This window comes from Hemiscyllium ocellatum, chromosome 31 (genome assembly GCF_020745735.1).
Source record: "Hemiscyllium ocellatum isolate sHemOce1 chromosome 31, sHemOce1.pat.X.cur, whole genome shotgun sequence".
Lineage (NCBI taxonomy): Eukaryota > Metazoa > Chordata > Chondrichthyes > Orectolobiformes > Hemiscylliidae > Hemiscyllium > Hemiscyllium ocellatum.
The window spans coordinates 22,831,975-22,855,942 of record NC_083431.1 but is presented as its reverse complement, the minus strand read 5'-3'; the positions used below and the strand labels follow the sequence as shown (position 1 = coordinate 22,855,942).

The window sequence follows — 23,968 nt, the reverse complement described above, 5'->3', positions numbered from 1 at the left end:
TGCATTATCACTTTTAACAACGTATTTAAGAAATTCATATGCACGCCTATATAATGACATGTTGTGTAGTGAGGAGGAAGTGGGGAGGATGCAGAAGGACTTTGTCAGGCTGGGAGAGTGGGCTAAGAAGTGGCACATGGAATACAATGTGGAAAAGAGTATGGCTATGTACAATAAAAGGAAGGATAGAGGTGCAGATTATTTTCTAAATGGGGAAAGGCTTCAGAAATTTGAAGCACCAAGGGACTTAGGAATCCTAATTCAGGATTCTCTTAAGGATAACATACAGTTCAGTTGGCAGTTAGGAAGGACAATGCAACGTTAGCAATCATTTCAAGAGGGCGAGAATATAAAACACAAAGATGTACTGCTGACACTGTATAAGGCTCTGTTCAGACAACATTCGATTCAGAAATCGACAGCAAGGAAACAGACCCTTTGGTCCGACTCATCCATGCCGACCAGATAACCTAATCTGATCTAGTCCCTTTGCCAGCATTTGTTCATATACACATCCTGGTGCCTTTTAAATGTTGTAATTTTCTCAGCTTCCACCACTTCCTCTGGCAGCTCATTCCATACAAGCACCATCCTGTGTGTGAAAAAGTTGCCCCATAGCTCCCTTTTAAATCTCACCCTCTCACCTTGAACTTATGCCCCTCTAGTTCTGGGAAGAGACCTTGTCTATTTAACCTAACCATGTCCCTCATGATGTTATAAACCTCTACAGAGCTCTATAACCTCAGCCTCCAATACTCCAGGGAAAACAGCCTCAGCCTATTCAGCCTCTCCCTGAAGCTGAAATCCTCCAACCCTGGCATCATTTTTGTAAATCTTTTCAGAACCCTTTCAAGTTTGGAATGTTGTAAGCAGTTTTGGGTACTATATTTAAGTAAGAATATGCCAACAAAGGAGGGTTCCAGAGGAGGTTTACAAGAATGATCCTGGGAACGAAAGGCTTGAAACATGAGGAATGATCGAGGGCCCTGTGTCTGTACTCACAGTTTAGAAAGATGGGGGAGGGTAGATTGCCATGTTTACACTTAGAAAATACTAAGATGCCTGGATAGAATGCATGTGAAGATTATGTTCCCACCAGGAGAGACTAGGACCTGAGGGCACAGCTTCAGAGAAGGGATGACCCTTTAGAGCTGAGATGAGAAGGAATTTCTTAAGCTTGAGGGCAGTGAATCTGTGAAACTCACTATTACTGACTGTTCTGGAGGCAAAGTCATTGAGTACATTTAAGACTAAGATAGATATGTTCTTAATTAGCAATAGGATCAAGGGTTACAGGGAAAAGGCAGGAGAATTGGGCTGAGAAACAAATCAGGCCTATCAAACTGTGAAGCAGACTCGATGGGCCAAATGGCTTAATTTTGCTCCTATATCTTATAGCCTTATGTTGATTTTTTTATTAATGGAAGAAACCCCAAACAACCTCCTCTGAAACTAGGGAATTATTGTGAAGAAACAGACATGTGGACACATGGATGACGTATGTGGTCTGGACTGCATGCAAGTGGTCTAGACACCCAATCCCTTCCTATCAGGTGCATTGCTTCTTTCTGACTATAGCAAGAGGCAATTTGGCCCAGGTAATCTGTGACAACTGTTTCAAAAAAGGATTGCCATTGAGAAACTACACTGACTCCTGGCCTCTTCCTGTGCTTCTATTATTCTAGGTTTGGTCCCTCAACTTCGTAGAAAGGGTCTTCTGCTTTTACGCGGAATTGAAGAAATTCACTCAAGGTAGGAGCAAGGGATATAAAGAGACAAAGAATGAATCCACTGATTCCATCTACTTAGGGGTAAGGGAGTAGGAAGCAAGAGGTTTTAAGATTGTAATGATGATTCTTGAAGGGCTCCGGACCAAAACATTGATTTCCCTGCTCCTCGGATGCTGCCTGACCTGCTGTGCTTTACCAGCATCACACTCTCAACTTGGATTGTAATGAGCCCGGTGACTGTTAATATCATCAAGCATCCTAATCAACTTTGGAATGAGATCTCACTTTACACAGAAACACACCCACACCTATGCACAAGTTTATTCATAGTGACAAATGGAAGAAAGCAGTTGATTAATTTCACAATAAATCAAAAGTCTGTTTGCTAATGTGAAAATGGCACAAAGTGAGACTACACACCAATCTATCTTCCACAGATAGGATTTTATTTAATTGAATAGTAAACTGACAGAAACTGCATCTAGTGACTTTTCCCTGGCTTTTAAGGCAAGGAGATCTTATCACTCTACTGGCCTCAGACGAAACTCTCAATTCTATTCCCAGCACCAAACAACAGAATTCTCATGTGCCAATTTGACTAAGGCTGGCAATTATAAAATAGAAAACATATTAATTAGAAGCATTTTAAAGTATTACAAGTATTCCTTAGTAATATATTCCACTTTTCTCATTATAGTGCCGTAAATGTACAAAGGGAACAACTGTAGGGTGTTCAGCCCCTCAGGTCTGCACCAGCTTTCAATTAGATCACGACTGATGTGGACCTCAATTTCATTTACCTACCTTTGATCCGCATCATTTGGTATCGTTTTCAGAATTCCACTGCCCTCTGTGTAATAAAATGTTTCCCCATTTGCTCCTGAATCATCTCTAAGATTAAAGCGATGCCTCGCGATGTATATTTCTCCAGCAGAAAGACCGTAGCAAATCTTTTCGAATATCGCCATCAAGTCACACAATAATCTTTCAAATTTAAGGGAATATAAATCAGGTTTATGAAGGCCCTCATCATTTAACTCTTTCACCTCAGTTTAATGCATATCTGCACTGGACTCTCTCCAAGATCATTATACCCTCCTGGAGATGCAGGACCTAAAACTGAAGCTCCAGTCCAGGTGGAGGTCTGCAGTCGGCAACACTAGTGACAAACCATACACTTTCATGTGTGTCAAACCAAAGTAACCAATAGTGGAAGAAAATCAGACTCTCTTACTTTAGTTGACCGTTGCAATATTTTCCACAACAATCACTATTAGTTGTAACTCAGTCAGCATTCTAGTCTCCGAGTCAAACAGATTGGATTCAAGTCCCATTTCAGAACTCAAGCACACATTTCAAGGCCGACAGTGCAGTGTAATGTTGAGGCAGTGCTTTCAGAGGTGCTGCCTTTCAGAGGGAGAGTTATATTGAGGCTCTGTCTGACTCTCAGGTGAACAAAGATTTCACAGTTCAATTCCAAAGGGCAAAGGAATTATCCCTGTTGTCCTGGCCAATATTTATACATTAACCAACATCAAAACCAGATCAGCTGGTAGTTAGTACACTGCTTGCTGTCTACCAATCAGCTGTCATGTTTCCTGCATTATAAAAGTGACTACACTTCAGAAGTACTTCAGGACATTGAGGTAATGAAAGGCACTTTATTGATAATATATTTTAAAGTATAAAATCAGACGTTCGTAGATGCACTAGTCACGGTCATTCAAAACAATCCACGGTAGAGATTCTATCCTTAGCAAGTAATGCTACAATCAGTTATAACTCATTCTAGTTGTGGTGAACTAATTTAGTATAGAGGAGAATCATGGTCTAAGCTCTTCCTTAATTCTGTACTAAATTACTATAATAGTCCAGTAGGCGTATATTAAGCCTTAACACAATATTATACACAAGTCCAGGAGCTCTCTAATAACACAATGGATGGCTGTCTCGCCTGACCAAACAATACACTGCTGCCATCTTGTGTCAAATTAAAAGTAGTGCAAGTCTCCACCACAACACCCTTTCACAGAACTTAACAGCACAGTACAGACCCTTTGGCCCATGATGTTGTGTCGACCTGTGGAACCAATCCGAAGACCATCTAACCTACACTATTCTATTCTCGACCATATGCCTATCCAATGGCTATTTTGCGAGTCTACTACTGTTGCTGGCAGTGCGTTCCACGCCCCTACTACTCTGAGTAAAGAAACTACTTCTGACATCTGTCCTCTATCTATCACCTCTCAATTTAAAGCTATGTACCCTCATGCGAGCCATCACCATCCGAGAAAAAGGGCTCTCAGTCCAACCTGTCTAATCCTCTGATTAACATTCTGTCTCAATTAAGTCACATCTCAATCTTCTCTCTAACGAAAACAACCTCAAGTCACTCAGCCTTTCCTCGCAAGACCTTCCCTCCATACCAGGCAATATCCCCGTAAATCTTCTCTGAACCCTTTCCAAAGCTTCCACATCCTTCCTATAAGGAGGTGACCAAAACTGTATGTAATACTCTAAATGTGGCCGCACCAGAGTTTTGTACAGCTGCAGCATGACCTTATGGTTCCGAAACCCAACCCAATGAAAGCTAACACACTGTATGCCTTCTCAATAACCCTATCTAGCTGGGTGACAGCTTTCAAGGATCTATGTACCTGGACTGAGAGCTCTCTCTACTCATCTATACTACCAAGAATCTTATCATTAGCCCAGTACTCTGCATTCCTGTTACTCCTTCCAAAGTGAGTCACCCCTCACTTTTCGGCATTAAATTCCATTTGCCACCTCTCAGGCCAGCTCTGCAACTTATCTATGTCCCTCTATAACCTACAACATTCTTCGTCACTATCCACAACACTGCCGACCTTCGTGCCATCCACAAATTTACTAACCCATCCTTCTTTGCCCTCATCCAGGTCACTTATATAAATGACAAACAACAGTAGATCCAAAACAGATCCTTGCAGTATCCCACTAGTAACTGAACTCCAGGATGAATATTTCCCATCAAGCACCACCTCTGTCTTCTTTCAGCTCGCCAACTTCTGATCCAAACTACTAAATCACCCTCAATCTCATGCCTTTGTGTTTTATGCAATAGCCTACCGTGGGGAACCTTATCAAACACCTTCGTGAAATCCATGTATACCACATCAACTGTTTTACCCTCATCCACCTGTTTGGTCACCTTTTCAAAGAACTCTAAGGTTTGTGAGGCACAACCTCCCCTTCGCAAAACCATGTTGACTATCCCTAATTAACTTATTTGTCTCTCTAGGATTATAAATCCTATCTCTTATAACCCTTTCCAACACTTTACCTACAACCGAAGTAAGGTTCACTGGTCTATAATTTCCAGAGTTGTCTCTACTCCTCTTCTTGAACAAGAGAACATTTGCTACATTCCAGTCTTCTGGCACTATTCCTGTGGACAACGACGACATAATGGTCAAAGCCAAAGGCTCAGCAATTTCCTCCCTGGCTTCCCAGAGAATCCTAGGATAAATCCTATTCAGCCCAGGGGACTTATCTATTTTTACACTTTCCAGATTTACTAACACCTCCTCATGCACCTCAATCCCATCTAGTCTAGTAGTCCGTATCTCAATATTCTCCTCAACTGCATTGTATTTGGACTTAAAATGTAGGGGGTGTGATCAAGAAGATTACACTAAAATTAGTAGGGTAGGAAATAGTGAGGAGCATAGCTGTAAAATGCAGGAGGCTGGTCAGGTGAACAGAGCATTTGGGCAGAGAGAATATGGCAAGAGATTGTGCTACAAGTGTTGAACTTTGGAAAGTCATGAAGATCAGATGGATCTTGGTGTGCATGTCCACAGATCCCTGAAAAGTAGTGGGGTATGTAAAGAAGTTAAGTTGGCACATATGAGATTATTGTTTTATTGCCTGAGGCATAGAATACAAGAGCAAAGAGATTATGCTGGAACCGAATAAAATGCTGGTTAAGCATCAACTGGAATACTGCAGAGAGATCTGGTCACCACATGAAGGAAGGATGTGATTGCACAAGAGATGGTGCAGAGGAGATTTACAATGCTGCCTGGGCTGGAGGATTTGAGCTATGAGTAAAAGTTGGACTTTTACTCATTTATTCCTTGAAGGTTGAAATAAATGTGAATATGGGGTATAGGGAGGGTGGATAAGAAGGCTGTTTTTCCCATGTGCAGATGGACCAATACCAGAGGTATAGATTCAAGTTAAGAGGTAGAATGTTAAGAAATGAGATGAGGAATTGTTTTTTTCCACTCAGGGTCACTGAAGTCTGGAATTAACTGCCTGAATGGGTGTAGAGGCAGAGACTCTTGTATCATTTAAAGCAGTATTTAGATATTCTCTTACAAACCATAACCTCCAAGGTTATGGACCAAAAGCTGGAAAATGGGATTAAGTGCACTCAGATGTTCTTGGATTAGTGTAGGCACGATAAACCAGATGGCCTCCTTCTGAGCTATGAACATCTATAAGTAAACTATGAGCACTTTTTGTTATTGTTGTTGCTATAACGATGTGGAGTTATCTGCTCAGCACAAAAAAAAAGTCTCCCTCCAAATCTGCTCACTGGCATTACTCCCTTTATCTAAATATACTTTAAAAATCACTAATACTCTAAACACTGCAAGAAAAAGTAATTTGATATTGCTTCCACAATATTCTGGCCATTCTTATCCAGCTCCAAACATGAGCTGGGTTACATAAGAAATGGAAACACATAGTTGGCCAATTCACATGCTCTCCTTACAGCAAAAAGATAGACTAAAAGTTGCTTGTTCCTCTTTCTTTTTAATTCACTTATAAAATGTGGGAGTCACTGGCTAGCCAGCATTTATAGCCCTTCCCTATTTGTCCTTGAAGTGGTAGTGATGAACTGCCTTCTTGAACCCCTGCAGTTCAAGTGCTGTAGGTTGACTCACAAGGCCCCTAGTCAAGATTAGAGTTCTGCTGGAAAAGCACAGCAGGTCAGGCAGCATCTGAGGAGCAGGAAAACTGACATTTCAGGCAAAAGCCCTTCATCAGAAATTCATTCTTGATGAAGGGCCTTTTTGCCCGAAACGTCGATTTTCCTGCTTCTCGGATGCTGCCTGGCCTGCTGTGCTTTTCCAGCACCACACTAATCTTGACTCTGATCACCAATATCTGCAGTCCTCACTTTCACAATTCCCTTTGGGAATTCTATGATTCTGACTCAGTGACAGTGAAGGAATGGCAATATATTTCCAAGTCATGATAGTGAGTGGCTTGAAGGGGAACTTGCAGGTAGTGGTGTTCCCATGTAACTGCTGACCTTGTCCACTAGATGGAACTGGTCGTTCAGGATGCTGTCTAAGGATCTTTGGTGAAGTTCTGCATAACATCTTGTAGATAGTGCCCATTGCTGCTACTGAGCAGTGGTTGAGGGAGTGGATGTTTGTGGATGTGGTGCCAATTGAGCGGGCTGTTTTATCCTGGATGGTGTCAAGTTTCTCAAGTGTTGTTGGAGTTGCACCCATCCAGGTAAGTGCGGAGTATTCAATCACACTCCTGACTTGTGACTGTAGATTGTGGACAAGCTCTGGGCAAGCAGGTGATGAATTACTCACTGCAGTATTTTAAGCCTCTGACCAGCCCTTGTAGTCACTGTACTTATGTGGTGAGTCCAGTTGAGTTTCTGGTCAATGGCAACCTCCCACCCTGAGATGCTGATAGTGAGGGAATTCAAGGATGTCAAGGGGCACTGCTTATTTTGTCTCTTATCAGATATAATCTTTGCCTGGCATCTGTTTGGTACGAATGATACTTGCCAATTGTTAGCCAAAACCTGGATAATGTCCAGATCTTGTTGCATTTGAATACGGATTGCTTCAGTGACTGAGCAGTCATGAAATGATGCTGAATACCATGCAATCATACACAAAACATTCTAACTTCTGACTTTATGATGGAGGGAAGATCACTGATGAAGCAGCTGAAGATTGCTGGTCTTGAGATGACTGACCTCCAACAACCACAACCATCTTCCAATGTGCCAGGTATGACTCCAACTAGCAGCAAAGATGTCCCCTGATACCCACTGATTCCAGTTTTGATGGGGCATCTTGATACCAGAACTCAGTCAAATGCAGCACTGATGTCAAGAGCTGTGACTCTCATCTCACCTCACCTCTGTAATTCAGCCGTTTTGTCCTTGTTTGATTCAGGACTGTAATGAGATCAGGAACTGAGTGGCCCTGGCAGAAACCAAACTATTGGTTCTAAAATATATGCCTGAAAAAAGCTTAGGAGTTTCAACTTGTTCTTTGTACACAAAAAAAACTGTAGACAAGTTGGAACTACGTGGAAAACGTCACTTACAGAGACTTAAGGATGGGCATTTTGGGATATGGGAGTTTCCCACAGATCGGGAAAACCTTAAAGTTGAAACAATGGCATGAGAATTAACATGAGATGAAACTTTAGTGTATATATAGCTCTGCCACACTTCAATATAGACAAAGGTTAAGAAACTAACAGGTTCAGCCCCTCAGTTTATATATCCCAAACTTGGCAAGTAAACAAAAACTGACCAAAACAAATTATAAATCATGAGTAGGACAACTGGCAGGAGGAAAATCAAAAGTTATCAGTTCATGTTTATCAAAAGATTTGATAAACATGAATTGATGGAGATGACACACAATTAAGCCAGCTGGTGGCAAACAACTGCATACTTTTAAGAAGCACTCCATTAAAACGAAAAGGCATTGTGGCATCTGCATTTGAAGGCTGCAAGCTAATTCAATAAGGCAGGACAAACCTTGCTGGAATTCTATCTCCACCTTCAGATACTGCCTGAGAAGGTCCATGACAACAGCCTTCATGTGACCCCGGATTCCACTGCGATACCTAAACAAAATTTACATCGTTCAGTTTATCTTAACACCAAAATGAGACTAGAATGAAAGAAGCAATATTTTCAAGAAAGGTGTCTGCATTGTTGAATTTCATGGGATGTGTGTACATTTAAAAAAATCATTTTGTTCTTCATGCCTTTTCCTCTAGTTTCTTCACCAACTTGTGTCGACTTTGCAAATAGTCTTAACTATTATGAGATGACATTTCTGAATTGAATTCCTGCACACTCAAACAGTCTACCCAATGAAGTTCAACAGCAGAGTTTCTATTCTGTGAAAGACAATAACTTAAACTGGTTAAATTCAAACCAACATTCCAAAGAGCCATATTGGACTTGAAATGTTAACTCAGTTTCTCTTTCCATAGATTTTACCAGGACTGCTGAGTTTCACCAGCATTTGCAAAATTTTGCTTTAATACAAGCCAGTTCATGCAATCAGCAGGTCTGAGCTCATCACGAATGGATCTTAAACAGAATTACTTTTCTCAGCAGAAAATTGTCCACAAAATAAGCCCTAATTATCTGTGGTCTTTATAACCTCAAGATGAAAAGCTCCAAGAACTACAACTTTTGGGACACAAAATCCTGAGACATTTTGCCTAGTGAGCAGTTACCTCATTACGCAAACAAACAGTTTTCAGACAATGTCATGCAGCAATATGAACAGGGCAGCACCAAACAAGGATCTGAACATAAGTAGGACACTTCGCCAATCCTCAGAATGCAAAGATGCAGGAAAAGACATCAAAATGTTTTGATAAATGATAAACAGTATTTGTGTAAACCTGACAAGTAATATTTCAGACACAAAATAAAAATGTCAACTCATGTCAAGGAATAATGTGGAATGTTTCTTGGTTAGGTCAGAGGAAACTGTATCAAATGTAATGATCTCCATAATTCTTTATCTGTTCTACAATACATTTGACGGTCATTTCAATGACAGCAAATAATTTTAAGCTATTTTCAAAAGTGCTTGGACAACAGTTTCTATTCAGCAACATTCCTGCAGTAATCAAGCCATTAACATGTAGGGCTGAATCACTTTTTTTATATAAAGCAAATGAATACATAAATACTAAACACAGAAATTCTGTATTAGAACCAAAAGGTTAAGCATTTTGCATTCATTTAATATTCAAATGTCTTCATAAAAAAATGCAAATTATTGTATTATCAGGCACATTTGAAAGTCACCAACATTCAAGAAAAGACATGTAAGGTGACATTCCCCATGCATAGAACATGAGCCAAGGAAAACTATGAAACTCACGCTCAAAATTCTGTGCAGCCTTGAACTTAGAAGTACTAGGTGGACTTTTTCAATTATTTAATGATTCCTAAAGACAGGTTAAAATGGTTAATGAGTATATCAGATTCTGGAGAACACATTGTACTGGTTGAAAGTGGTGCTACTGAATTTTGCCAAGTCTCTCAGTCTCTCTCTCTCTCTCTGTAAGAACAGCGTGGGAATGATTCAAATTTGTCTCTTCCCTCAAACTTAGAAGTATCTAAAGTCAAATATCTTAAGAACAGATCAGGTACAAATGGGGATAACCTCCCTGCATTAGCAGACTGTCATACCACTGGAACAACTGGAGAGTTAAGATCGCAGGAAGTTGAAAACCGATAAAACCAAAATACTGCAAATGCTGTAAATCTGAAATAAAAGCAGAAAATTCTGGGAAAACTCAGCAGATCTGACAGAAATTAAGAGAAGAGAAAGTGAACATTTCACATCAAATACTCTTCTTCAGAATTATGGCTATATAGTTTTTAAAAATAGTGTTAACATCCCCATTTTCTCTCTCTTCTTCAAATGTCTCTCCGGTGGTGACAACATCCCAACTGAAAAAGGGAGTAACCTGGCTCTAGACTTAAACCTATAGACATCTAGAACTGGCTGCTGGAAAATACAGCCAAAGTCAGTTTAATTTTGTCAGCCACAGAGAAGGGAAAAAAGTGGGGGGAAAATTGTACAGTGAAGTTGTGCTGCTGTTTGACACTTACTGGTTATTCCTGTAGAGTTTGAGATACAAATGTTAGAATGCATCTTAGTCATGGAGGAGCCCAGTGATCAAATTCAAGAAATGTACATTCAGTCATTTCCAGCATAAGTCAGCAGATGGAACAGTGCCCAAACTTCCCTTTCTCTCAGACTCAGATTAATAATTAGTCACTTCCCCTGCAGACTCTCCAACGTGAAGCAGTGTAAGTAGATGTCACAAAGTCAAAACTGCCTTTCACTGTGCAATTTTGATTGCAGACTAATTGCATTGACCATTCCATCACAATGGGCTCATCGAAAAGCCTAAGCCAGCCTCCAGAACTTGATGACAATGAAGAGGAGTGTTAGGTATTCACTCTCCCACCTTTGCCAACCATATTACTAACCTCTGTACCAGCTGGACTATGCTTTGTGTATTCATGAAGAAAACCTCCCGCTCAGACTTCCTGTTTAATGTTGCAGCATGGCTGTCCAATATATTAGCAATCTGAAAACCAAGAAAAGATAACTACTTTATTGGCAATTTTCAAAGATTTGAAATGAATGCATCTACTAATATAAACAAGAAATGTGTAAATATTATGATTTTGGAGGGAGCCAACTGTAAGCATAGGAAAATAAGCAAATCTCAGGTACCCATTCTTAACTTTGCTAGTTACTTCGTATCTTCTATATAATGTAACTCGCAAATGAATAATCACAGTATTGAATTTGTGAAAACTTAATGTTAACCTTATGGCACAATGCATTAGAAATCCTTTAACATTGTGAAACTTCATAGGCACACAGCTCCTCAATAATACAATTAGAATATGCCTCATTTGTTTCTCAGCCTTAAACCCATTTCACTATGTACTATTACAAAAACATACTTACGTACTTTTTTCACATGTTGCACTCTAAGAGAAGTGAAGTTTGGGAGGTGGGACTCTCTACTCCCAAAACACAAGTCAAGCGACATATCAACAGCTGCACACGAGGAGTCGTGGCTGCCAACCTCAACTTTCACTCTGCAGTGAGATGTTGCTCGGCAGAATGACATTTCTGAAAACAGCCCTCTATTAGACCTCTTCGTAAAACAGATTGTCTGGAAATAACAAGGTCTAGGATCTTAAACCATCCAATTTGTGGTGTCATCACTAACCATTTAGGACCTTTATAATTCCCTTTGTCATCTAATATAAATTAAAGGAGCATTTACTTTCCCTGCTGCGTACAGTGCGCCTTCTGTCAACCCTGGACTAGATGTTGGGTGGATGAAAATGTGAAATCAACAATGATCTTATTGAATGGTGAAGCGGGTGGCCTATTGCTGCTTTTATTCTGTAGCCATGCATGGGTCAGATCAGCCTGAAGGTCCTGCTATTTTTGTTTTCTCCATTCTAACACCATACCTGTTGGCTGGGAAATTGACAGAGCACTGAGGTGATGTTGCTGGCATACTGTGCCATCTCCTTTTTGATAGCCTTCTCCACTGCTGGAGGGATTCTTCCAGAAACACTGGTCATGATATCTTGCAGCTCCAGGAGTGGGAGGGACGGATCCCGCAGGGTCTGCATTAATCTTTCTACCCAATCCTTTACCTTGAGAAGAAGAATAAAACAGAAGTCAAGAGATAACCTCACTGTGCTTTCCATCTCCATTAAATTTTAAATTTAGCCTTTGCATTAAGTTGCTAAATATATCAGGTAATGTAATGTTTCCTCAAACAGGCCAGAATTTCTCAGGTTCAATTCCATTGCTGATCTTAGAGGATCAATGGTACAAGCACAAGATCTAATCTACAAGAATAAGATTAAAAACACAAAACTTCAACTTGCCATAACCTTACCAGACCATAAGACACAGGAGCAGAAATTAGACCATTCAGCCCATTGAGTTGGCTTCACCATTTAATCACAGCTGATAAATTTCTCAACCCCCATTCTTCTGCTTTCTTCCCATAGCCCTTGATACTCAAGGATCTATCTATCGCAATCTTAGATATACTCCATGACCTGGCCTCCACAGCCTTCTGCGGCAATGAATCTACTGCTCACTGGCTGAAGTAGTATTTCCTTATCTATATTCTAAAAAGTTTTCCCTCTACTCTAAGGCCATGTCCTCCGGTCCTAGTCTCTCCTAACAATGGAAACATTTTCCCAATATCTGCTCTGTCCAGGCCATTCAGCATTCTGTCAGTTTCAATTAGATCCCCTCCTCCTCCTCCCCCCACCCTCCAATCCTTCTAAACTTCAAGTATAATCCGAGAGTCTTCAAAATGTTTCTCATACGTTAAGCTTTTCATTCCTGGGACCATTCTCATGAACCTCCTATGAACACATTCCAGGGCCATTACATTCTTCCTGAGATATGGGACCCAAAACAGCACACAATACTCCAAATGTGGGCAGACCATGGCCTCATTAGTAGTTCCCTGCTTTTATCTTCAAATCCTCTCAAAGCAAGTGCCATCATTGCAACTGCCTTCCTAACTACAAAATCAACCTGCAAATTTAGCAACACGGTGGCTCGGGGCAGCACGATGGCTCAGCGGTTAGCACTGTTACCTTGTAACACCAGGGACACTGATTCAATTCCTGCTTTAGGCGATTGTCTGTGAGGAGTTTGCACATTCTCCCAGTGTCTGCGTGGGTTTCCTCCAGGTGCTCCGGTTTCCTCCCACAGTCCAAAGATGCGCAGGCCAGGTGAATTAGACATGCTAAATTGCCAATAGTGTCAGGTGCATTAGTCAGGAGTAAGTGTAGGGTGGGTCTGGGTAAGTTGCTCTTTGAGAGGGTCAGTGTTGACTTGTTGGGCTGAAGGGCCTGTTTCCATACTGAAGAGATTCTAATCTTTACCTTGAGAGAATCCTGGACTTGAACTCCCAAGTCTCTTTGCACTTCAGACTTCTGAATTTTCTCCCCATTTAGAAAATATCCATGTGTCTATTCTTCCTACCAAAGTGCATGACCTCACACTTTCCCATTTTGTACTCCATCTGCCTCTTTGCCCACTCTCCTAAACTCTCCAAATCCTTCTGCAATCTCCCTGCCTCAAGGCTAACTGTTTCTCTTTGTATCGTCTGCAAATTTCACCAGAAAGACCTCAATTCCTTCATTTAGATCAGCAGTGTATAATGTGAAAAGCTGGGGTCCACACTGAGCCGTGTGGAACACCACTTGTCACTGGTTGCCATCCTCAGGCTGCTCTCATATTAGAGAGAGATGACTGGTGGTGGTTTGAGGGTCACCATACCTCAGGCAAGGGCAGAGATTGAGGATGACTGTTGCTGAGGCAACTGACTGACCTTTTCTGGAAAATTAGTGTAAGCAGATGTTGTGGGAAGGCAGTTCAGGTTTGGCTGTGGTACCAAGATGGGGCCAATATATTAGCATAGACAGAGAATCGATTAATAAACGAGGAGCAAACAGTAGGCAGTAGAACATGGGGCATTCTTTCGATAGGCTGTGACTACTGGAGTGCTGTAGATATCAGTGTGTGGACCTCAGTTATTTAAAACATATAATATTCTATTAAAGTTTGCTAATGATATAAACCTGGGCGATATAAGTAAAGGCAACATAAATACTGTATGCCAACACCAGCATCCCCTTCACCAGGTGAAAAATGGTAAAGAAAATGTGGAAAAAAAAACATGTTTGCTGGTGGGTGAGTGGAGAAATGTTGATTCAAGACATCATGTCTGGGTACAGCAGGTTTGTTAAACCACCTGGTTTCTTCCAATTCATTACCTTCACATGTTCTGGACAAACAAGGAACAGCATCACAGAATAGTATGGGAGTCGATTCATTTTATTTTTGCAATCCTTTCCATTAAATATACTTTTCTCCCTTTCAATTAAACGATCTTATTTTCATTAATTTAGAAATACACCTTCAATGTGCCCACAAGCATCTAACAATCTACCAAAATATACTGGGCTTTCCTTCTATTACCCTATCCATTCTATATGTTGATGACCTTTATATGAAGAGTTCCCAGAAACCAGTCCCAAATTTGTCTTTTATTCATTGCCTCATTGTTCTGGTTTAACTTCATTCAATCATCTCCTGAATAAACAGGAAGCTCACCACTCGACATGTTTAGCATCATTTTGTAAAAGCACCTTTATATCAAAATAGGCCTCTGGCAGGCAGAACCCATTCATGATGTTTCCCAGGTTATCTAGAACGTAATGGAAGATGCGGTGGGGCTTCTCTCCTTGGAGGGCGGAGCTCTGGTTCCTAACCAGTGGTCCTGTGAATAATTCAGCCTGGAATCGAGCAGAAAACAAAACAATTATGTATTTCAAGAAAAATCTAAACGGCACACGTTATATGACTGTTTGAAATGCAGAAAATCTGATGAAGTGCTAAGTTACAGTTGAAATTCAACTGTGTTCCTTTGTGCAATTGAGTAACAAGAACCCATAATGACAATGTAGCTAATATCAGTCTTTCTAAACTGAAAGTGCTGATGACTTTGCCTGCGCCGATATACATGCTTTAGTTACTTAGTGCAGAAACAGCCTTCAGAAGACACCAGCAAGTAAAACATTTGTCACAGATGAAACTTCTACAAATTTATTTTATGATATTCTCCCCTTTAATGTCCTTCATGTCTGTTTTGCTTGATATCTTTGAGAGAGCAAGCAACTTATTCCTAGCCCTGTGCCAAAGCCCCTTTGTAATTCTGAACCAGGGATGAAATGGTCCAAGCTGACTTTCCCATGCCTCAGTATTATAACCCCAGTTGATGGTATTACTGGTCAAGTCAATCAAAGACTGAAATCTGGGTTGATAAAATTACTGCACAACAAAATATGATTTAACAAGGTGAAAGATCTCACTGAAACACACACGCAAAGTTGCAGATTAGCTTTTAACAATAAAACTCAAGCTTATTAAGCAATAGAAAAGAAGATAAAATTGTCCAGTTTATTCTATTTACTTATAAGGCAAACTTAAGGATTTTTGAACGCGGTAACACATACTCCTATTAATTCAAAAAACTCTTCTCAGATCCCAAAAACACCTCTTGTGCGATACTCACACTGAGAAATGGCTCTTTTTTTTTTTTAAAACACTTCAATAGGCTTACATAAACTTTGACTTTGTCTCCTAATCTCGAAGATCTTACAGGTGCATGAAAGCTCCAGGAAAAGGCAGAGTAAAAACATTTCAGTTTCAAACAGCCACTTCAGGGTTTCATTTAAATATTTCTGGTTTAAGACTATCACTAAACTCTTTCCACTAAAACGGCCTTCTCCCCTTCTTAGGAATATTGCTTTATATATCCATCGTCAACCTTCATCTGCAAAACTGCCCACAAAAAAACCAAAAAAAGTTACCCAAGTTTAAAATTTCCTTAAGTTTAAAAAAACTGGAATTATTACAGAATTGTATACCTTCCTAACATAATCATAATTCTGAAAACTATTTGCTCCAGCTTTTTTAAAAATAGAAACATCGGGACTCAGAAATTCCTACAACTTAATCAATTAAACTCTTCAGGCAGAAAACCCATGTGTCACTAATTCAAAAGTCAAATATCCAGACTTGAAATAAATAACATTACAAACAGGTATGAATGATAACCTACATCACAAGTTACACTCAGGATGCAATCAAGTGGAACACGGCACGTTCTAAAGAGGCATCTTCATGTTCAAATCTGTATCTGACCACTTGGTGGCATCATAAAGCTACCTGCTGAAAATATTTCTCAGACTCAAGAGCCAGAGATTTTCTTACTACTGTTTCAGGCATCTGGCACACCTACTATTGGGACATTTCACTGCAGCAAGTCATATCTTGCTCCAATTTATTCTGGCTTCTTGAGAACATGCCTTTTGCTACTGGATTTCAAAAAACAGTGGTTTCATATTTTTGTGTTGCGACACATGCATGTTTCACATGATTAAGAAAAAATGTTCTTAAAAGTCCATTTTTATCTATCCATCTAAAGAATGTTAGCCAGGTCCCCCACCTTCCAAACTCAAAAGTGCAAAGACCACATCTTTATTTCAGCAATGAATCAACAGTACATGCATAATTCTATTCTCCCCAGCACTCCTTTATTACAGCTCCTGGGCCACTTGGGCACACTTTGATCCTCACAGACATCACTGGTCTAAATCTAGATTTACACAAAAACTTTAGTATCACAGCCTGATGGATGCGATTTTGCCAAAATTAGTGCATGAATATATTCAGAATGCATTCTTCATGAGGAATGTATTCTATTGCATGTCCTGACATTTTTTTTATGTACTCTACAAGTACTTGAATTCAAAACTATCTCAAAACAAATGATCTTTTTGTAAGTTCTATTAAACTTCTAACGTGCTATATGTCTCTTTTATAGCCTCTACCATCTTTACACATTAAAGTGAATTACTTGATGAGCACATGATTAGATGTGAGTATGTTGTTCATGGACAACAAATAGCCAAACAAGCTTCCTCAACTTGTGCTGAATTGCCATTACATTCAGGTTAGTTCAAATGGGCAAAGAAGCATCCATTTGTTCATGAAAGTTAACACCTGCTTAAAGTTCAACTGAGTTATAAACATTCCCAATGCCCTCGTCTAGATTTGTCATGCTAGAAGATTATCCTAAACATTATTAATCTTCTGTTTTGATTAGTTCAGTACAAGATTGACCCTGGGTGAGTTACTTGATCATTTGCTGTTCGTTCCTGCAGTGAAGTGTCTCTGATTCATATCAACTCTTCTGGCTTCAGGGAAAACAAAAATTTCTATGTAAAGAAATAATCCAGACAAACCCACATCCAATTAAATCTGGTGAAAGGCCACCAGTGGTTAGCACTGCTGCCTCACAGCGCCAGGGACCTGGGTTCGATTCCTGCCTCAGGCGACTGACTGTGTGGAGTTTGCACGTTCTCCCCGTGTCTGCGTGGGTTTCCTCCGGGTGCTCCGGTTTCCTCCCACAGTCCAAAGATGTGCGGGTCAGGTGAATTGGCCATGCTAAATTGCCCGTAGTGTAGGTAGGGGTAAATGTAGGGGTATGGGTGGGTTGCGCTTCGGCGGGTCGGTGTGGACTTGTTGGGCCGAAGGGCCTGTTTCCACACTGTAAGTCTAATCTAATCTAATCACTCTAATCTCGGTGAAAGCATGCTGCCAAATAATCCTGGTTCAACAGTCACACCAATCCTGGTCAGTGTGTTGGTACAAGATGATGTGACTTTTTTTTAAACGAATGTTTTCAATTTTCAAAATACACCAATTTATGTGACTTTATTATTTTACAGCAACCACTTCATTAAAATGATCATGAGGAAATAAAGGCAATTTAACACGTCAGTTTTTGGAAATTTTGCTTGGAATCAGCCATTTTTAAGAGTGCATAGGTATGCTTTAATAAGAAAATCTTAGATTATATAATTTGTAACTGTATCACATAACAAAGCAGTTTTTCACACTTACGTTTTTTGACAGAACGTTTTTTTTGTTACTAGGTTATTCACAATGAAAACTATTAGTCTTCCTTCACTGATAGGTTAATGAAAAAACATGTGGCAAAATGAATATAGCTAATAGTTGAACAGTCTCCTACCTGCTGCACCCTGCTTGGATCATCCAGTTGCAGTTTGGCAATCACACAACCTGGTTCAAGAACAGCTCCTGCTCTTTTCACATAGTGAATACAGCCTGAAGCCTGAGCAACCAGCGTCATCACCATCTTCATCACCTTCATAAAAGAGAAAATGAATTTCACATTCATGAACTGCTCATTATCTATTTTCACACTAAGTTCCCCTGTGGAATCAGCTTTAATTAACTTGGTAGCACTCGGGTTCAGAGTTGCAAAGCTGTGTAGTCAAACCCTGCTACAGGACTTGAACAAATAATATTGACTCACACTTCTTGCAGTATTGGGACTAAGAACTATTCAGTGCTCCTTTGATTAAATAGTTTCAAGAAAATAACATTATAGAGCAATGCAGGAGTATAAACAGACATCAGAAATTAAAATAACATTGGTGACAAATCTTAAAAAACTGCACCAAGCTATGATGCCTAAGCTGTGCTTCTCTTGGCACTAGTGTACCAAATAAGAGTATCTACCATGAACCTGTGTGTCCACTGCTCTACAATGAAAGCTTTCTTCAGATTCTTCATTTGTCAGGGTTTGGCTTATTTACCTCAATTTCAGCAAAGCAGTGATCTGCAAAAACATGGCCACCATCTTCTACAGTGTATTGGATCAACTTTCCTGCCGAGGGTGAGCGTAACAGTGAGGGGTCATTCTCCTTTTCAAATACACAAGTCTTGTTGCCAATTGTAACACGATACCTGCAATAAATATCCTGAGATTAAAACCCACCGTTGACAAAAAGGTCTAAAAAGAACATTTCCTTGAAGTGGCAGTCAAGAGAAAAGAAAATCCTGTTTCCCACCTGTCCACTTCCTCTTTCATGTACGAAGTGTAGCTGCTGCCATGGTAGGACAACAGCAAGCCACCATCACTCAGCCGATGAACATCCACCTCCACAAACGAGTTATTCATTATAACTACATAGCAATTAGGCGACTGCCGTGTAACCTGTGAAAGGGGTGAACAGCAAGATTGATAACTTCTGGAAATGTTCAGCACAAATGAGGCTGCAATTTAAATGTTTTGTCAATCAGTTTAAAAAGATGTCCAGCACCTTCAAATAGATGCCTACCATTAATTTGTCACTGCCTGGCAGGCCTCAAACAAAGATTTGAATAAATGTTTCACCCTTTCACTCAGGATAAACACTACGTCAGAAGGCGGAAACTGCCTCATTCACTTGAAGAATGTTTGCTTTGCAATAACAGCAAAACAGTAAGAACGGCAGACATGTCTTCCAGACTCTAGCTTAGAGAGTTGCAAGAGAATTCATGGTGGTAGAGCAACATGGGCAGAGAAGTAACAAATCACAAAACAAAAGCGCAATGAAATAAAAGAAAAATGGAAAGGCTTTTGCATGCTTCCTTAGGTAAGTTCACATCCCTTTCAAAGCATCACATTAGACAAGATTAATTCTTCTAGTGCAAGCAGTCCTCCAGCACCTTGTTTAATGTGCTAGGCTTCATGAGTGACTTTAGATGATGAGAGTTGACAATTAAGAACTACAGAGTAGGGGACACATCACACTTGCACATAATGTCAATTATTTAATCAAGGCTTTTCAATTAAAGTCTCATCTGAAATCAAACTCAAATTGTTCATCACCTTTAGTTCTGCATCAGTTTTAACATGTTAATGGTAAACCATGGTGAGGACGTGGAGAAAGTTGCTCTAAGCATGTTCAAACTAAGACATGCATTCAACCAGCTAGGCCAACCTACTATGAGTATTCCAGCCAGCCAACCTGGAATCAGTCCCAACAGTGAGGCTGACATCATGCCAATTTAAGGCTACTGATACTACCATATTACTGAAGTGACCTTTTCACTTCAGTAAGTTCTAAGACATGGAGCAGAATTAAGCACTTCAGCTCAGAGTCTGTTCAATGAGATCACTGCTGATCTGATAGTCCTCAACTCCACTATTTGCCTTTTCCCCTTAATGCCTAATTTCTATAAAGATTAAAACTCTCTCTCTCTCAGCCTTGAATGTATTTAGCAACTCCGCCTCAACAGCTCCCTATGGTAAGGAATTCCACAGATTCACAACAGTCAGTCAGAGAGGAAATTCCTCATCATTTATCTGGTTAGACGGTAGGTTCCAGAATTCTTTCCTTAAAATACTGTCTTCCTTTAAGAGGATCATTCAAAACTTCTGATTAATCCATCCCAGTGATTCTTTCAGTGGGCTCAGCATCAAATACTCCTGTTTAATATTCCTCCTGTGAAATGCCATAGGACATTTCACTATGACAAAGATGTCACATAAATTCATGCTATTGTTGTAGATAACTGATTGTAAGTTCTCAAACGTAAACTTGAATAGCAGTGTTCTGAGACTGACTGGATCACAAGTTTCCTAAGCCTCCAACTTGCAGTGAACCAAGGTGACACGTAGAAGCAAAGGCGGCACGGTGGCACAGTGGTTAGCACTGCTGCCTCACAGCACCTGTAGACCCGGGTTCAATTCCCGACTCAGGCGACTGACTGTGTGGAGTTTGCACGTTCTCCCCGTGTCTGCGTGGGTTTCCTCCGGGTGCTCCGGTTTCCTCCCACAGTCACAAAGATGTGCGGGTCAGGTGAATTGGCCAAGCTAAATTGCCCGTAGTGTTAGGTAATGGGTAAATGTAGGGGTGTGGGTGGGTTGCGCTTCGGCGGGTCGGTGTGGACTTGTTGGGCCGAAGGGCCTGTTTCCACACTGTAAGTCTAATCTAAAACTATCAATTTAACAACAACATTCATGCGTATCTTACTTGGGCTACTTTAGATGTGACAGAAATTTTACCAATTTTCAGCAGATATACCTATATGGTTACACAGAAATATTTGCATCTGCAAATCTCTGCACAGCAAGCAGCATGCATTTATATAGCTTGTTTTATATAGATAAACTTGCAGAGCATAATCAGGCAAAGGTTAGCACAAAGGCCAAAGATTAATCATGTGGAGTAAATAAAAACATTGCCAGAACTTGATTTTAACAAGGGAATTCCCAAGATTCAGTATGAAAAGTATGGATATACAGCTACCAAAGGCATTATAGGACACACAAAAGGCCAAAGTTGGAGGTATGCAGAATTAGAACATAGAACATAGAACATAGAAGGATACAGCGCAGTACAGGCCCTTCGGCCCTCGATGTTGCGCCGACCGAGTCCTACCTAACCTATACTAGCCCAATAACTTCCAAATGCCTATCCAATGCCCGCTTAAATGAACATAAAGAAGGAGCGTTCACCACTGATACGGGCAGGGCATTCCATGAACTCACAACCCGCTGTGTGAAGAATCTACCCCTAACATCTGTCCTATACCTACCAACCCTTAATTTAAAGCTATGTCCCCTAGTAACACCTGACTCCATTAGCGGTAAAAGGTTCTTAGTATCTAAACCCCTAATCATCTTATACACTTCTATCAGATCTCCCCTAAACCTTCTCTTCTCCAATGAGAACAGCCCCAAGTGCCTCAGCCTTTCCTCATAAGATTTTCCTACCATTCCAGGCAACATCCTGGTAAACCTCCTCTGCACTCGTTCTAAAGCTTCCACATCCTTCCTATAGTATGGCGACCAAAACTGCACACAATACTCCAGATGAGGCCTCACCAGAGTCTTATACAACTGCAACATGACCTCAGGACTCCGGAACTCAATTCCTCTGCCAATAAAGCCCAGTACACCATATGCCTTCCTCACAGCACTATTTACCTGGGTGGCAACTTTCAAAGATCTGTGTACATAGACACCAAGATCCCTCTGCTCATCCACACTACCAAGTAGCCTACCATTAGCCCAGTAATCCATCATCTTGTTATTCCTACCAAAGTGAACGACTTCGCACTTAGCTACATTGAATTCCATTTGCCACATTTCCGCCCAGCTCTGCAACTTATCTATATCCCGCTGTAACCTACCACTTCCTTCCTCACTATCCACAACTCCACCGACTTTCGTGTCATCCGCAAACTTGCTTACCCAGCTTTCAAGTCCTTCCTCTAGATCATTTATAAAGATAACAAAAAGCAATGGTCCCAAAACAGATCCTTGTGGTACACCGCTAGTAACTGCGCTCCAAGATGAACATAATCTATCAACTACTACCCTCTGTCTCCTTCCAGCCAGCCAATTCCTAATCCAAACCTCTAATGTATCCTCAATGCCATACCTCCGAAGTTTTAGCATTAGCCTACCATGGGGAACCTTATCGAACGCCTTACTAAAATCCATATACACAACATCTACTGCTTTACCCTCATCCACTTCCATAGTCACCTTCTCAAAGAACTCAATAAGGTTTGTGAGGCACGACCTGCCCTTCACAAAACCATGCTGGCTATCCCTGATCACGTTATTCCTACCCAGATGTTCATAAATCTTATCCCTTACCATTCTCTCTAAGACTTTGCCCACCACTGAAGTCAGACTCACTGGCCTATAGTTACTAGGGCTATCCCTACTCCCTTTCTTGAACAATGGGACCACATTCGCTATCCTCCAGTCCTCTGGTACTATTCCCGTTGACAATGACGACATAAAAATCCAGGCCAATGGCTCTGCTATCTCCTCCCTAGCTTCCCATAGGATCCTGGGGTAAATGCCATCAGGCCCAGGAGACTTATCTATATTCATCCTCTCCAATATTCCCAAAACCTCTTCCCTGCATATTTCCAGGGCATCCATTCTAATTATTTGTGATTCCATATTCACATCAGCAGTGTCCTGTTCCTGAGTGAATACTGATGAAAAGTACTGATTTAATGTCTCTCCAATCTCCTCCGCCTCCACACACAACTTCCCACTACTATCCTTGACTGGACCGATACCTACCCTAGTCATCCTTTTATTCTTGACATACCTATAGAAAGCCTTTGGGTTTTCCCTAATCCTACCAGCTAAAGACTTTTCATGTCCCCTTCTCGCTTTTCTTAGCTCCCTCTTTAGCTCCTTCCTGGCTACCTTATAACTCTCAATCGCCCCTACTGAACCTTCACGCCTCATCTTTACATATGCCGCCTTCTTCCCTTTCACAAGGGACTCCAATTCCTTACTAAACCACGGCTGCCTCACAAGGCCCTTTACACCATGCCTGACTGGTACATACCTATCGAGGACACACAGTAGCTGCTCCTTGAACAATCCCCACATCTCATTAGTGTTCTTCTCTTGAAGCCTGTTTTTCCAATCCACACAACCTAAGTCATGCCTCACTGCATCATAATTTCCCTGCCCCCAGCTATAGCTCTTGCCCTGCGGCGCACGATTATCCCTCTCCATCACTAAAGTAAAAGTCACCGAGTTGTGGTCACTGTCCCCGAAGTGCTCACCTACCTCCAAGTCTAACACCTGGCCTGGTTCATTACCTAGAACCAAATCCAATATAGCCTCCCAATTCTGAGAGGATTATAGGACTGGAGAGATAGGGAAGGCCTGGCCATGGAAAGACATTGACCAATTTGTAGGAATGTAAGAACAAGGGCAGCATTTAGTCCACCAAGCTTATTCCATCATTTAATGACATTATTATTGCCTTTACTCCAGACCCTTTAATACCTTTAATAAAGTAAGTTGGTCACTGGTCGGTTGTAAACTACTGAATTAGTACCATTTGCTATCTGTAAGAGATCTCCAGATGTCCACCATCTTTGTGCTCTCATTATTTCCTAGCAACTCTCATAAAAGGGCTGGATCCCCAAGCTGTTACATCTGGTCTTGCACTCAAATCAAGAAAAGGA

At 40.8% G+C, this 23,968-nt stretch overlaps 1 protein-coding gene across 1 annotated transcript in view; it reads right to left on the bottom strand.

Moving 5' to 3' along the window:
• Positions 1-23,968, bottom strand: part of acaca (acetyl-CoA carboxylase alpha) — a 266,712-nt gene that overhangs the window by 184,924 nt on the left and 57,820 nt on the right. The window contains exons 17-23 of the mRNA XM_060847834.1: positions 19,039-19,184; positions 18,784-18,934; positions 18,195-18,329; positions 14,743-14,889; positions 12,028-12,216; positions 11,020-11,120; positions 8,527-8,615 (exon numbers count right to left, since the gene is read on the bottom strand). Of these exons, the coding sequence (XP_060703817.1) occupies positions 8,527-8,615; positions 11,020-11,120; positions 12,028-12,216; positions 14,743-14,889; positions 18,195-18,329; positions 18,784-18,934; positions 19,039-19,184 (958 nt within the window). The remainder of the gene's footprint in view (positions 1-8,526; positions 8,616-11,019; positions 11,121-12,027; positions 12,217-14,742; positions 14,890-18,194; positions 18,330-18,783; positions 18,935-19,038; positions 19,185-23,968) is intronic.